The sequence below is a fragment of the Schistocerca nitens genome, chromosome 3 (assembly GCF_023898315.1).
Source record: "Schistocerca nitens isolate TAMUIC-IGC-003100 chromosome 3, iqSchNite1.1, whole genome shotgun sequence".
In the NCBI taxonomy this organism is placed as follows: Eukaryota; Metazoa; Arthropoda; class Insecta; order Orthoptera; family Acrididae; genus Schistocerca; species Schistocerca nitens.
The window spans coordinates 67,965,788-67,981,245 of record NC_064616.1 but is presented as its reverse complement, the minus strand read 5'-3'; the positions used below and the strand labels follow the sequence as shown (position 1 = coordinate 67,981,245).

General features: G+C 41.8%; 1 protein-coding gene across 1 annotated transcript in view; it reads right to left on the bottom strand.

The window, feature by feature from the left end:
- Positions 1–15,458, bottom strand: part of LOC126248027 (structural maintenance of chromosomes protein 4-like) — a 245,003-nt gene that overhangs the window by 203,505 nt on the left and 26,040 nt on the right. The window contains exons 2-3 of the mRNA XM_049948624.1: positions 840–1,028; positions 292–468 (exon numbers count right to left, since the gene is read on the bottom strand). Of these exons, the coding sequence (XP_049804581.1) occupies positions 292–468; positions 840–1,028 (366 nt within the window). The remainder of the gene's footprint in view (positions 1–291; positions 469–839; positions 1,029–15,458) is intronic.

The window sequence follows — 15,458 nt, the reverse complement described above, 5'->3', positions numbered from 1 at the left end:
TATGTACGCTAACAAGCATTTCATTTCATAAGAGTTGACAGTTACTGATTAATAAATATAGAATAAGAACTAAAAATCACTGTGGATTAAACATCTCCAACGACGTCACTGACAAGTAAAAATTTCTAATCAACGCATACTTTCCCCATATGTGATTTTACCGTATCAATTGCTACTGCTCCTAAATTATCAAAGAATTACTTCATGAACATTTTGGTCAGGCGAAGTGAAAAACACCCTATCCCCTAAAAAAGTAATAAAACTATTCAAAGCACTACCTAGAGAACTTACCTGAAGAATAAGGAAGCGATTATGATCCAGATCAATTCCATGCTCACGTAACAACTTAGATATAGCATTGAATTTGACACGGCGGTTATTTAGTGTGTAATAGGATGAATTATCCAGAAATGCTGTACGTCCAATACTGAATGAGGAGTTCTTTACAATCTCATGCTGATAGTCTTTCTGAAAAATATTGACAACAATGCAGAATTATAACACACACACACACACACACACACACACACACACACACACACACACCCCTTTTTAAACATTACGAAATATCAATTTTAGCATTCACTCAGTTGACACTGTAATGATATTGGTGCCAAGCTATTTAAGTTTTATTACTTTCGTTCTCCAATGTTAGTGGATAAATATATTGCACTTCCATGTAGTTTCATGACCTAGAATGTGTACCCACAATAAAATTCCTAGGTTGATTACAAAATTAGCTTCTTAGCATTTGAAAATATGTTGAACGTTAATCTGACTGAAATCCATAAATGTCACCAAGAATATTAAAACACAGCAAAAATAGGGAGTGCATTTACCGTTATCACTTGAACAAAATGGACGACTACTGAACAGCTCTTTATGTCCTGGCGTGTCTCAGATTTGTGGATGAGGACAGAAACCTTCTTTGATCTTATCTTTGTAGAACGGTATCCAAAGACAAATAGTAGTGAGTCAATGACATTACTTTTACCACTTCCATTGGCACCCAAAATGGAATTGAAACACTGTAAAAAAACAAACATTACGTAAGCTTACAAGAAACTACATCCATTCTAAAACCCAAAATCAGACAGCAAAATAATTTTACAAAGTACTTTGTTGAGAAAAAAGAAACAAATGTAAAACAGAACACAAAATCATCATAAGTCATCTTATACATTTCAGAGCATTAGTACATATAATTAGTTCCAAATATAATTGTTTTACTAACATTACTAAGTGAGACAAAGGTTGACTATGTAAATGAACACATTTTTATTTCTTGTACGGCATCTTAGTAAATTTCATAAACTACGCATAGAAGCCACAAAACAGGCTTCAAAATTCTGCATCCTCTCACTACTACTTCCTCGTTTCTGCTATCTTCACTTTCATGTAACAAATATGTAATTTTATCCCACATCATGTAAAACAGCTATCACTAATGCACAGTTTGTTCCCGTCACATATTACAAAAACACAAGTTTGTGTGTTTAATGGGTAATATGTGTTACTTTTAATGTCTTCCTATATGTACCAACAAAAATTACTTTGTGACTGACAGATTGCAGTGGTGGAGGGGAGGCAGTGTAGACAATTGCAGCCAGCCACACTTCACACAGCACTGAATGTAACAGACAAAACAGACAACACAATACTCCCACATCACTTGCATCTAACTACGTAATCACTCACATTAAGACAACATAGGAGTGAAAGCTGCTATACTTGGGGTTAGAACAGAAGTAAAATACACAGGAGCTAATAGAGGCACAGAAAAATGTGACTGGCTGACCATTTACAAAAAACATGGGTGAGCCAGTCATCCTGTTAACACATTAATAACATCCCCTTAATGTTTGAGGAAACAACTGAGACAAATCACGAAACCTTAAAATTTTCACCCCATGTGTTGTAAATGTTTGAACGTTACTCAACACTTTCGCTGCGGCTGATAAGCATCACAACAAGCCACGAGCCAGTGTGGCTGACGCTTATAAGTGTCCGCGCTCACTGTCTGATTACTCAGTCTAGTTGCAGCGGCTAAGCTAGCATCAAACGTGTAAACTTTTATTTTGCGTGGTCAGTTATCGAACGTATATTGTTCGTAATGGCACCTAATGAAACAACACCTGGACGTTCCAATGTGAAAAGGAGCAGGAAAAGTGTTAAATTGACAGAGGAACAGTTACTTAGTGTACTAGACGACAGCGATTTTCTATGTAGTGCGGACGAGGCATACCACAGAGATCGTCATTTAGAGGCTGCAGAAGAATTGCAGAGTGATGATAGTGTGGAAGCAAAGCTTTCGAATCTGTTTCGTGACCGTTCCAAATCTGACATTACGTATCACTACGATTGTGTGTAAATCGACGACGAAAAAAAGCCCGACCTGTCACACGGAGATAATCTAGGTCATTACTGGCATAAAGAACCACATAACATGCAAGCGCACAAACCTGGATACTTTTTGAACTGCTGTATAATTTCCCATAAGTAGCAAAAACGCGATAATACCTGAGAAATTCCAATTGTCAAAGACAACTTCTTTTATTTCTTTTTGACATTGCATGATTTCTTTTTATGACGTGAAAGTTGTTTTCACGAGTACTCAGAAAATGAAGTTTCCTTTTGTGTTAAGTCGACTTATTTCTTATTGCGTTGTAAAGCGTTCACTTCAGTTTTTCTGCGAAAGAATTTCTTGTGCTAAATTTGTTTTAATAGCACGGCAATTGAAGTGATGGGGGACACAAGAGAAGCCTCCACGTAGGGTGTGTTTCACTTACTAATTTCTACACATCCGGGCATCCCCTGGGCGTCTATGATAAATGTAGACAGCTAATTCTCTCATACCAGGAGCAAACATGCTTCTAAATTGACGACCTCTATTAGAGTCAATCTTAAAAATGCGCATTTGAAGTAAATATAATTTCAAATGAATCCAGTTTCCTTTTTTCCTTCTTAAGAATTTGCATTTTGGAATCCAAATTTTTCCTGAATGCAGTGGATTTGTTGCTTGTTTGAATTGTATTTTTTGTTACATTATCAACAAATCACGAACATCTGAATGACGCCTGTGCTCTCTATAAGTGTCAGACAGCAAACAGACTTTAAAACATGACCACAATACGGTTGAAGCTTATTTGAAGTAATGCATCTAAGGTGTCATCATTAAGTCAGTATAGAAAATGATCCTACAGATCTTACAAGGTCTTGACATCAGCATATAACTCAGGTGTGCTTAGGAGCGTCGGCTCCGAGCGATACCCATCCACACGTTGACAGGCCACACTGGAGAGTTGCGCGCCTGCAGCGATGTCGCAGCGAAAGTGTTAAGAGAGAATGTAATGGGTTTTGGTAAAAAAAAAAGAAAAAAAATAGTCGAGTTTTCAATAATATTATTTTCTTGATCTACACAGTTTCATTCACATTGTGTGTGAATTTTATTGTGATAGCAGCTTTTGAAATGCCTTTACATTGTTAAACTGATTAACTCTGCACTGGCGGCCACTCCCAACTTTTCTGACATTTGGAAACTGCTTGCTTCAACGGAATTTGTCAGTGTGAAGGCTATTTCCTTTTCATATCTTTGGCTGACATCTACACTATCATAGTACTTGCAGTGGATCCTGAAGCAGTTTGGAATTCATGCGTGATGGTCTGGATAGATATGCAAAACACCACTTTTTCCAAGTTCCCAATCATGTTTCAGCACCTCTGTGCTGGATTTCTGTTTTCTTTAATCTGTAATGTGAACATTTTTACTAAATGATTGCAAAATTATGTGGCTATTTAGTTTCAAACAACAATTAGTTTCTTTTTATTAGTACTTTCACAATCGGCTTGCATGGTTTCTCTGGACCACTTGTGCATTATTTATTACAGTAGCTTGTCACCTGCAACCAAACGATGCTGATGAGAAATTTTGTTGGTAGTTAACCTATCATTTTATGCTCTAAACATAATTTAGTTTGTTATATTTCACGTCTATATTTGTTTTTACTTAGGTTTGTGTGGCAAGCCCTTTTATTCTCAGCATCATGGTGAGGTGTTGTGAAGCATACGTAAACATAACATTATTTTCATAAATTAAGGCTGTAAGAGCACTTCGTGCTTTACCAATACACACTGTAATTGTGGTGGTTGTGTGTCCCAGCCCAGTCAGTGTTCATTTGTTCACCAATGCATTTGGTGCCAAATTTGAATTTTGTTTACATTTCATCTCTCTCTCTCTCTCTCTCTCTCTCTCTCTCTCTCTCTCTCTCTGTGTGTGTGTGTGTGTGTGTGTGTGTGTGTGTGAGAGAGAGAGAGAGAGAGAGAGAGAGAGAGAGAGAATACACAGAACTAACACCAGATATTCTCAAAGACAACAACATCACAAAACTGACAAGCAACCCAACAGCAAGGTACCAGAAAAACATACACTGAAAAACATCAAAAATACATCCTTAAAATTCCAAGTGAAAAGGATGACATAGAAAAACCACCCTGAATTCCTTAGAAAAAGGTTCACAAGGATAATATCCCATTAAGGCCTTTCATCAACTTCCGAAATGCTCCATCCTACCACCTAGCCCATCGGCCACACACATTACTAAAAAAACTTACGCTTTTGATAACAGGAGCCTGGAAAACTCAAAGGAATTAATCGACAGAATCAAGAACATACACATACCAGACAAAACCCTCGTATCATTTGACATCACATCAATATACAGTTGTATTCCAATAAATGAAACAATCAACATCATCACACACATATTAAAACAACAAGAACACACACCGGACACACACATCAATGAAATAACAACCATACTCAAGACCATAACATCACAAAATTATTTTGTATTCGATAAAGAATTTTATTCTCAACATGAAGGACTGCCAATGGGATCACCAATTAGTGGCCTCCTAGCTAACATATTTGTGAACAACCCGGGGAACATGATCTTCAGACACATAATAAAACCAAAAAGCTACGAAGTTTACTGGTACCGTTATGTCAACGACATAATATTCCTGATTGATGAACCACATACACACATAGAACAGCTACACAATGAAATAAATAACTTATACCCAAAAATTAACTTCACATTAAAAACAGACACTAACAACACACTACATTTTCTAGATCTCAATTTACATAAAACAAACAACACACACAACTTCACAATATCCAGGAAACTGACAACCACAAGCACCACCATTCACAGCCTATCGAATCACCCAATGACACATACGCAAGCAAACTTCAGATTCATGCTCCATAGATTAAACAGAACACCCATGAACAAACAGAACTACACACAAGAACTAAACACAATAAAACAAATATCAGTAGAAAATGGTTACATACCCGTATGGTAGAAAAATTAAATAAAAAATATGTGAACAGTAGGAAAATGCACACACACACACACACACACACACACACACACACACACACACACACAGATAAAATATAAACAAAATTCAAATTTGGCACCAAACTCACTGGTGAACAAATGAACACTGACTGGGCTGGGACATACAACCACCACAATTACAGTGTGTTTTGGTGAAGTGCGAAGTGCTCTTACAGCCTTATTTTATGAAAATACGTGTAATGATTACATGTGCTTCACAACACGTTACCATGATGCTGAGAATAAAAGGGCTTGCCACACAAAAACCCAAGTAAAAACAAATATAGGCGTCAATATCATGACAAACTAAATTATGTTTAGAGCATAAAATGACAGGTTAAATCCCAACAAAATCTCACCAACATTGTTTGGTTGCAGATGACAAGCTACCTGAAATAAAAAACTGCACAAATGGTCCTGAAAAACCATGCAAACCGAGCCTGTACGCTTTTGTGCTGTATGTGTCCCTTCACATTTCCACTTCACTATCACATCAGAAACAGTGGATCTAGGGATGTTTAAGAGCGCTGAAATCTCACGTACAGACATATGACACAAGTGGCACCCAATCACCCCACCACATTCGAAGTCCTTGAGTTCCGCAGAGCACCCCATTCTGCTTTCTCACGATGTCTAATGAGTACTGAAGCCAACTGATATGGAGTACCTGGCAATAGGGAGCAAAATCGTCCACAAATAATGAACATTATATGGGACTCTTCAACTAGATGAGATACTGTTTACGACTATGGCAAAGATGGTGTAACATTTGAATTACAGCCCTGAAGAACACATGCTGTTGAACAGTTTTGAGCAGGAGAATTGTCACCAATTCAGTACCATAAAACATGGTTTGATAGGAAGGACCAAATAAAGATGGAGAGATTGCCATGTAAGCCCCATTGGTTGAGCTGCCCTATTATACTGTGTGTACAGGTAGTGTCTTACTGATATCAAAAAACATACCTATACAATGCTGTTTACATAGGAAAGCCTGCGAAACGGCCAGCTCTAGCAATGTCAGGTTGTCAATGGTGAATCAAAATCTCCTGAATCTAGGCAGATACCAATCTAGGAGGTGCCTGGTCTGTAACCTCCAGACCAGACAATGGTTAACTATTCGCTCCAAGGTCTTTCATACAGAGCTCGTTACAGAAACACTCCAAGAGTTAATGGGACACAAGAGTACTTCCTTTTATGCTGATTGCAAGTTCTGCAGCATGCTGTATTGAATTTGTTGTGACCAGACACAATATCACGAACTGCAGACATTGCTGAACCCAGCTCCCACATAGAGAATGGGCAGTTGGAGGACTCAATCGTTAGACCTGAACTCCAATTCACCCCTTTCTATGGTGGCACAGTAACAACAGAACCCTGAATCCTGGCTGGCAGTGGCAGCAGTCAGCCCGAATTGTTCTGCTGTTGTATGCATAATGTCTCCAAGTGTTTGGAGACCCCCCCCCCCCCATCCCCCCAATTCTATAATACTGCTATAGGTAACTGACAGTCTTTACCAGAGATCTTCCTGGTGACTACCAATACTGTGGTACAACAAGTGGAATGATTGATGAGTCCAGGAACACTTGCCATGACCTTTTCTTGCTCTCTTTGATGATGTGTCAAGATTTTTCCCTAGCTAACTGACAGGTTTTCCATCACTGGGCAGCACTTAAACCGTCTCACAGCTGCATGCCTGACCTGGATGACTGAATGGCTCTCATCAATCCACTAAGGGACAGGCGGCCACCTAGAATGACGAGAGGACTCTAGGATGAAGAAGTCAGCGGCTTGGTGAATTACTCGTGTGACGTGGTCTGCCCACTCCTGGACACTGTCATGGCATTCAAACTCTGCCAGTTGGCTGAGCAGCATCCAAATGGCTCTGCTGATCATCCACTGTGACTGCATCGTTTCAGGGACACCTCCATCCAGTAGATGGATACAGAGTGGGAAATGGTCACTGAAATGAACATTATCACTGACTTCCTACTGAACCACATCCACAAGGGCTGAAGAGCTGAAAGAGGTCGACAGCTGAGAATAACCCCATAGCAGCACAGAAATGAGTGGGAGTGGCTGTGTTGAGGATGCAAAGCTTGTGAAACGGAACGAGGCTATGCAAAAACCAAAGCCAGGGGTGAGTACAGGTCGAACCCCCCAATACATGATGGTCATTATAGTCTCCCAGTATGTGGAAGGGTCAGGGGAATTGTTCTGTAAGATCCATTAGAGCCTCAGCCAATTACATTGTGAAGAGGTAAATATGGAGAGCAAACAGTGATCCTGTGACACACACAAACATCAACTGCAACTGCTTGCAGGTCAGTAGCTAGGGGGAGAGGGAGGGGAGAGGGGTGAGAGGAGAGGAGAGGGGGGAGGAGGGGGAGAGGGGGGAGAGGGGGGAGAGGGGGGAGAGGGGGGAGAGGGGGGAGAGGGGGGAGAGGGGGGAGAGGGGGGAGAGGGGGGAGAGGGGGGAGAGGGGGGAGAGGGGGGAGAGGGGGGAGAGGGGGGAGAGGGGGGAGAGGGGGGAGAGGGGGGAGAGGGGGGAGAGGAGAGGAGAGGAGAGGAGAGGAGAGGAGAGGAGAGGAGAGGAGAGGAGAGGAGAGGAGAGAGGTGTACGTTATTGACAAAGTGACCCCACCCTTGGCCCTTTCCCCATCAGGTCATCTTTGCGATAGAATGTATAGCCCATTAGTACAGGGGCATCATACACTTTAAATGCATTTCCTGCAAACACAAGCACAGGCGGCACACCTTAGCAGTTAGATTTCCTCCACGTGCATCCCAAACCCATTAACGTTCCACTGCAATTATAAAGCCATCTACAAAGGGGTTACACTTCCACCATGTCTTCCTGCCATGGACAGGAGCCCCTAGTTTGTAGAGGCAGTACTGGGTTGAGATCTGTGGCCAGGTAGACATCAAGGTCCACTGGATTTTGTAAGTGAGTCTTGAGATATGTCAGAGGGGGATGTCAACATTGTCATACTGCTTGCTTCCAGTCTGCACTGGCAGCTGATTCTTTGTCTCCGACTGATTTTTTTGTCTGGGGAGGTTTCGGAGCCACAACTGTGGAGGTGGTAGTGACAGCACTGGAGTGTGGACCAGCCTCTGAACCTTTGGAAGAGCTAGGAGCTCCAGGACATTGTAACCATGTTCTGGGAGGAGGTAGAGGCTTCGTACTACCAGCACAAGCACACTGACAAACACAAGTAGTGGTGCTACCACTAGCAATCTCCGATTGTGTAGCAGCATTGGTCTTCTGAACTGGCTGTTTACAGACAGACACAAAGGAGGTAGTGAATGCCAGGATCTGCATGGCCTTATAGATTGTTTGGTCTCACCATATGAAATACGCTTTGTTGTTTTGATCTCCTGTACCTTCCTTTCTTCAATGAAGACACTGGAGTCCCTATTCCAGACAGGGTGATCCCAAGAATAGTGTACACACTTAGGAGAAGATGCACAAACATCTATTCCATGGATAATCTAACCACATTTTCCAAAATTTCCCTTACAACCCAAGGTGATGTGCCCAAGCACTGGCATTTGAAACAGCACATAGGGTTTGAGAGAAGTCAGCAAAACGATTTGGATGTGGTAAGATCACCTTCCACTCTTTTTGTGATATTCTGCACATCAACTCCTTGGACCCACTTAACTTTCAGTTCTCCTCTGGGAATGTGTAACAGATCCCTACATGTCGCAACACCTTCGCTGTAATTCAACATTGTGTGGAGCTCAGTTTCAATGGCATATTCCCCAAGGCATTTTGTTAGATTCATTGCCTACTAGGGATTAGATGTTTCAACCAACAGTGTTCCACTGCATAACCAATTGAGTGATTTAAATGTCCCTGCAATGTATCCTAAACCCTTTAGAATGTAAAAAGTTAGGACTTTCTCAAAGCTTCCCTCTCCTCTTCTAACTATCAAAAATACATTCCGAGTTGCAGCATATATGCTGTTTCTAAATACTGAACTATTAATCTGGTACCACACACCACGGATTTGGAATACCCACCAGGCGGCATGGATGTTGAAGACCCCTTGAGGTCTCTGCACCGTGCCGTGACGGCACGAGCCTCCTGGCCCACATTTAATGTGAGGACGCCAAAGTGAAACATATGGTCCCAGCAGCCATAGCGGCGCCCCGATCATATATTTAAGCACCTGCCTCTCACTCATCCAGTGAGTCTAATTGTTGCGTGTGTCTTCACATATCGCCTCGACAACAGACAGTATGTTTACCATTCTTTGTTTTCACTACTAGTGGACATCTTGGATTCGTTTGGTTGTCTCTGTCACCCCGTTGCTTTGTGCGTGTTGTCGTCATAAGGTCTCTCTTGATCGTCCGTCGTTCTTTCGTGTCCGTCCTTTCCATTCGTTTGTCTGTTCGCTGGCTGCTCTGCGTTTGGTCCCGCCGCACTTTCTTGGGCACCCCGCAACCTTTCTGGTCGTGGTTACAACAATTAAAAACTCCAGAATCTGGAGGGCTCATCACACAAGGCACCTGAAGTGATTGGGTGTTGTTACCTACCAGACATCCACCCATTCCACTGGGAGGAGGAGGGCAATTTGGGGGGGGGGGGGGTTCCATCTTAGCCCACAAGTAGCTAGGGAAATAAAAGTCCACCTAGAGAGAGCCCCACATGCCTAGGTACGAATTATAAAACTGAGGTGCTGCAGGTTCCCCACTAGCCACTCTTCCACCCCAAACAGCCATGCATCTCATCAGTGCACAGTACACCTTGAGATTAAAGGTGGTTTTTTAAGAGGTTTATACCATCCTTTCAATCCGGGCAGCCCATTCCCTCTGACACACAACACTCCACTGCCATACCGTACAGCGATTGCTGATGCATGCCCAGAGCTTACAGTGAGGGACTGGCAGTGCTCAGCAGTCCTCAGATCATGAATCGCGGGATCGCTCAGCTCGTACCCAGCTAACAAATTCTAATCCCATGAGGGCTCACTCAAACATCTATCACAAAGCAACAGAAATCCGAGTATAAAGGAAGATGGTTAGGTTAGGTTAGTGTTGTTTAACGTCCCGTCGACAACAAGGTCATTATAGATGGAGTGCTAGCTCGGGTTAGGGAAGGATGGGGAAGGAAATCGGCCGTGCCCTTTGAAAGGAACCATCCCGGAATTTGCCTGAAATGGTTTAGGGAAATCACAGAAAACCTACATCAGGAGGGCTGGAGACGGGATTGAACCGTGGTCCTCCCGAATGCGAGTCCAGTGTCTAACCACTGTGCCACCTCGCTCGGTATAAAGGAAGAAGCCATTACAAAAAATGTGAAGCACAAGCTACTGATTTACTGTGGTTAGATGAACAATTCCACTTTCACCCAAAATGATAACATGACTCCTATGAATTGGGTTGTAACCGACAGTCAATGATTTCTCTAACCGAGTCTCTAAAGAGAAAGCATTAACCCCCACACAACATCCTTAACTTGGAATTTATGACAGTTGGATACTGAACTGCAAAAAAATGCTCAGTGCCAAATTCATGAAAAATGTGATAAATGGTTTGAAAGGTGCAGGACACCGAGGAAGATTACATATGAAAAGTGGTATGTCCACCGAGAATTCCAAGTGGCTACACTTGCCACCAGTAGATGGCAATGATTATAAGTAGCCTGCTGATATAATAATGGTGCAATATGCCTTTCAGTTGTGATTTTTCACTTTGCTGCGGTGGTAAGTGTATGAATAGACTTCTATCCTTTTTTTATGAATCATTAATCTACAACTTACAATGTATGTGTATAAACATTACATAATATTACAGCCATATACAATTGTATAACATTGTAATATAAATGAAATACTATATACCTACAGGTTATCTTTAAATCATTTTGCACGTATGTGTTGTCCATGTGTTATGTTATGGCAAATGAAAACCACATGTGTAGGAGACTGAGGAAGAATGGTAGTACATCAGAGATGAACAGGAAAACTTAAAAATTGAAGATTTAGTGTAGGTGGGAAATACCAGCTAAGAACCATCCCTCACCACAGGTATGATTTTAAGCCCTTCACTGCCTGTGAAATTTACATAAGAAATGATTGCTGTTGAATGTGCATATATTTCCAGTGTCTTCTATAGAAAACAATGTTTTGTTGTTCTTTCCTTTAGGTACTACGCAAGTGTGGATTAAGGTGCAGCGAGTTGATGCCTGCATTGAAAATAGATCTGTTTTCCAAGTTCTGTAAGTAAGACTATTCAACACAAGAAACCTTACTGATGGATGTTCCTGGTGTCACACCAGTACAGCATGAAACCTATGACAATACCGCTGAAAGTTGCCGGCAGGGAACAGTTCAGTATTCTATTCTAAATGGTACAGGGGGATCTTGCTACAATTTGCAAAATCACTTTCATGAATATTTTGCTGTTCGAAAGAAAACACTGGAAATACTTATTCAAGGTATATACGCAGACAAGAAAAAAATTCCCAAATTTCGCAGTTAAAAATACACTTTTTCCTGGGTGAAAAAACACTTTTTCCATGTTAATTGACAGCATACTTTCTCCTGGAACCATATAAGTTATCAATCCTTTGTATGGTTATGGTTTTATACACAGGTGCAGAATTTCCCGGTGCTTTAGAAAACAAAACTCAGGGTGTGTGTGTGTTTGGGGGGGGGGGGGGGGGGGAGGAGGAGGAACGTTTTGGAAAGATCTTTGATGTGCAGCAACATGTACACTGCATATTTTTGTACCATGAAAGTATAAATTTGAATCCCACTAAACACCACGTTACTTTTCAAAGCACTGAATTTGAGATTGAGATTCACTTTCTAAAGCCAGTCATAGCTCTTGTCACGTTATCTCGCCAGCCAATGACAGTGGGTATTCAGAGCACAGGGCATGTGATGTAGTCAGCCAATAGAAACATTACTGTTAAGTAGAGCAAACACACAAACAGGAAAAGTTAATGGTTTAAATTAATATACATAGTATTGCTACAAGAAAAGCAAAGCTTTCACACGTAATATTGTGTCTCTAAGGTTAATACGCTGTATCACACTTTACAATATATCACATAAATTTTTAATAACGACATAAATGTCTGATCTTCTGAGCTTGAAATTCTTCTAAATGGCTTGCCATGAAAGAGTTTATTTTTAAATGAGAGTCAAACACACTGATTTCAGAAATTCATCGTACATTCTCGCACTTAGTTCAACTTGCGAAAAAGGAAATTTACTTTGAAAGTAACTATTTTCAAACCAATATGCGCAATATTTTCCCGCAACCTGTAAGAAATAGGTTCGTTTCAGCAGTTGCCAGAGAGCGTCAAACAACAGGCACCACCATGCTTGCACAGCTACGATGACGTAGGAGGCCCGTATGTTCGTACGTGTAAAACATTAAAAGATCTAACATTATGTCATAAAAGAAACAAGACATCAGAGGATACTCCACACATTTAAAGGGCACATTCGTATGTCCAGTTTCCCAATGAAGTAGGCCTCGACCTGATATTAAGCTTTTCATTGTGGTTTTCAGGATGTAAATTTTCTTGTACTGTGTTATCCTATGTTTGGTTCTTTATTATGGCACAATGCCATACATGCCAGAAGATGAAAATGTGCACTTGAAATGCAGCAGACAGTTGTAACTAGCCAATAGTGTGGAATTAGGCACGTCGTTTCAAATATATTGATTGCCTCAGCAGAAAAGATTGATACAAGAAACTTTCTTTAGCAAACTGACAAAATAACTTCACTGTTCTGCAAGACGATTAATGCTTGACCATCAGAAAAGCAGAAATAAAATAAAATCTGAATCTAACAACATATTTTTGCCTTCTGTAATTATGTGAATGTATTTTAATTCACTTGATAACTGTCGGCCACAGTATTCCGTTTTGTTTTAATTGACAAGAGAGCAATAAACAAAGAGGAAACAGCTGCACATCAGCCCCAGATCTACGATATTTCTGAACTCTGTTATGCATGAGGCCATGAGTAGTGCCCTTAGGAAGCAAACTGAGTCCGAAATGAACATGTACCTTGGCAGTACGCCAGGGCAGTGAAGAGCTCGCGCCCATGGGGTACGTAACAGGGAGTGTGGAGCAAAGTTGTCAAAGCAGCAAATGAAAGTGAACTCTGGCAGGCAACAGAGAGGGTGGATGCAGCCCATACTGGTGGTCAAGGGAATCATCATAAAAGGGAGCCTAGGATGGGTGACCAGGCACAGAAGACACACTGCTTGCATAATGACAGAAGAACATCCCGCCAGTAGGGCAAAGGTAAGCCTGCAGCCTCAACAAAGACTCAACGGGACTAGCATAAATGGCACCAGTGGCTAAACTTATGCCACAATGGTAGATGGCGTAAAGACGATGTAAGATAGACAGACATGCGGATGAGTATACAAAACATCTATAATCCAGTTTCAAACTCACAAGGGACTGGTATAAATGACAGAGGATGGTCTGATCCACTCACCACGAGGTACTGCAAAAAACATGTAAAACACTGAGGGATGAGTAGGAATTGGTTGAGACTGGAGGATGGGGAAAGAAACTCCTGCCACCACCAGAAGTTCATACAGATAGTCCTGTCAGTGGAAAAGCTGAAGCCACTGTTTATGCCCCACAAGTAAAGATGATCAAGACATTGCCCAAGTCGCCGCTCAAGTAGACAGGTTCACTGAGAGTTGCAACAGATCACAAAGTATCAATGAAAAGAGACTGAATACCTGACAGGGGACAATCCATAATGGGGAAATGGCTATAGCAAATAAGACAATGCTGAGCACAGAACCCTGAGGCACCCTGTTCTCTTGCATGAAAGGTTTTGACAGAGCCGAGCCCACATGTACCTTAAAAACACGGTCTTTTCCTTCACCCACATCTCCTGAATGGCTCTCTCCTTGAGGTACATTGGACAGTCAGAGTAAGCAGCATGATCATCCTTGCAGTTGATACAGTGCCCCTGCTGCAGGTTACACGTTTTGCTGCATTTTCACAAGAGTCACATTGGTGGTTGTAGCACCGACATTTATAGCAACACATGGGATTCTGGATATATAGCTTCATAACCAGCCTTAATTTTTGATGGAAATACCAGTCATATGTAAGGAACAGAGTGCACATTGGCACTAACTCCTTATCAATCCTTTTCATGACACAGTGAACTGCAGTCACTCCCTGTAATTTCAGCCTTGGTAAAAGCCATCAAGCAACCAAGTGTATGTGACAGAGAGATTCAGAGTGTGGTGCGGCTCTACAGAATAGCTGTGGAAAAGTATTGCATTGAACAGTTTCTGTGCTTGAAAAGCACTATCCGTCTCCAAAAGTAAGGTCCCATTATGTGACAGAGCAGGATTTCATAGGAACGGCAATGGCCTTTACACCCACCTGAATAACAAATGGATTAACTGTCATGAAATTCTGATTATCTTCCATGTGCGACACCACGAGGTATCAGGGGTGCAGCTGGAAGTGGCGTCAATTATTTCATCTCAACCCATTTATGTTTTTGAGATCAGGAACACATCGTGGAGAAATCCCCCATGTTGCCAGCATCTCCGATGGCACACTCCTTCCTGCTGGAGGTGGGTGGTGGGGGGGACATGGTCATGGGGGCTTGCCCACCTTAGGTGATTGTCCACACCTCAGGTAACACCTCCCTGACTCCACACACAGAGACCAATTAGCATAGAGGAAGGTACCATCTCAGGAACTCACTACCCCCTCAGCCTGGCCTGCGCAAGGGGATACGTACAAGCCCTACTTGTCAACCCGGAGCTGGGAATTGTGTGTTGCCAGTAACCTTTTACGCATCAAACATGTGGGCCAGCCTTCAGAAATGCACAGGGGAGAGGAAGAAGGAAAAGGAGAACACAGAAAGTTGGGTGGACAGGACAAATCCATACACAGTTTTGCCAAGAAGTTCAGTTCCTCAATGGGAGACAACTCAGTCCCCAAGGGAGTGGAAAGAAAGAATGGTTGGTTGGTTGGTTTGCTTGTTTGGGTGTAAAGGGACCAAACTACAGGGTCATCAGTCCTTTTTTCCT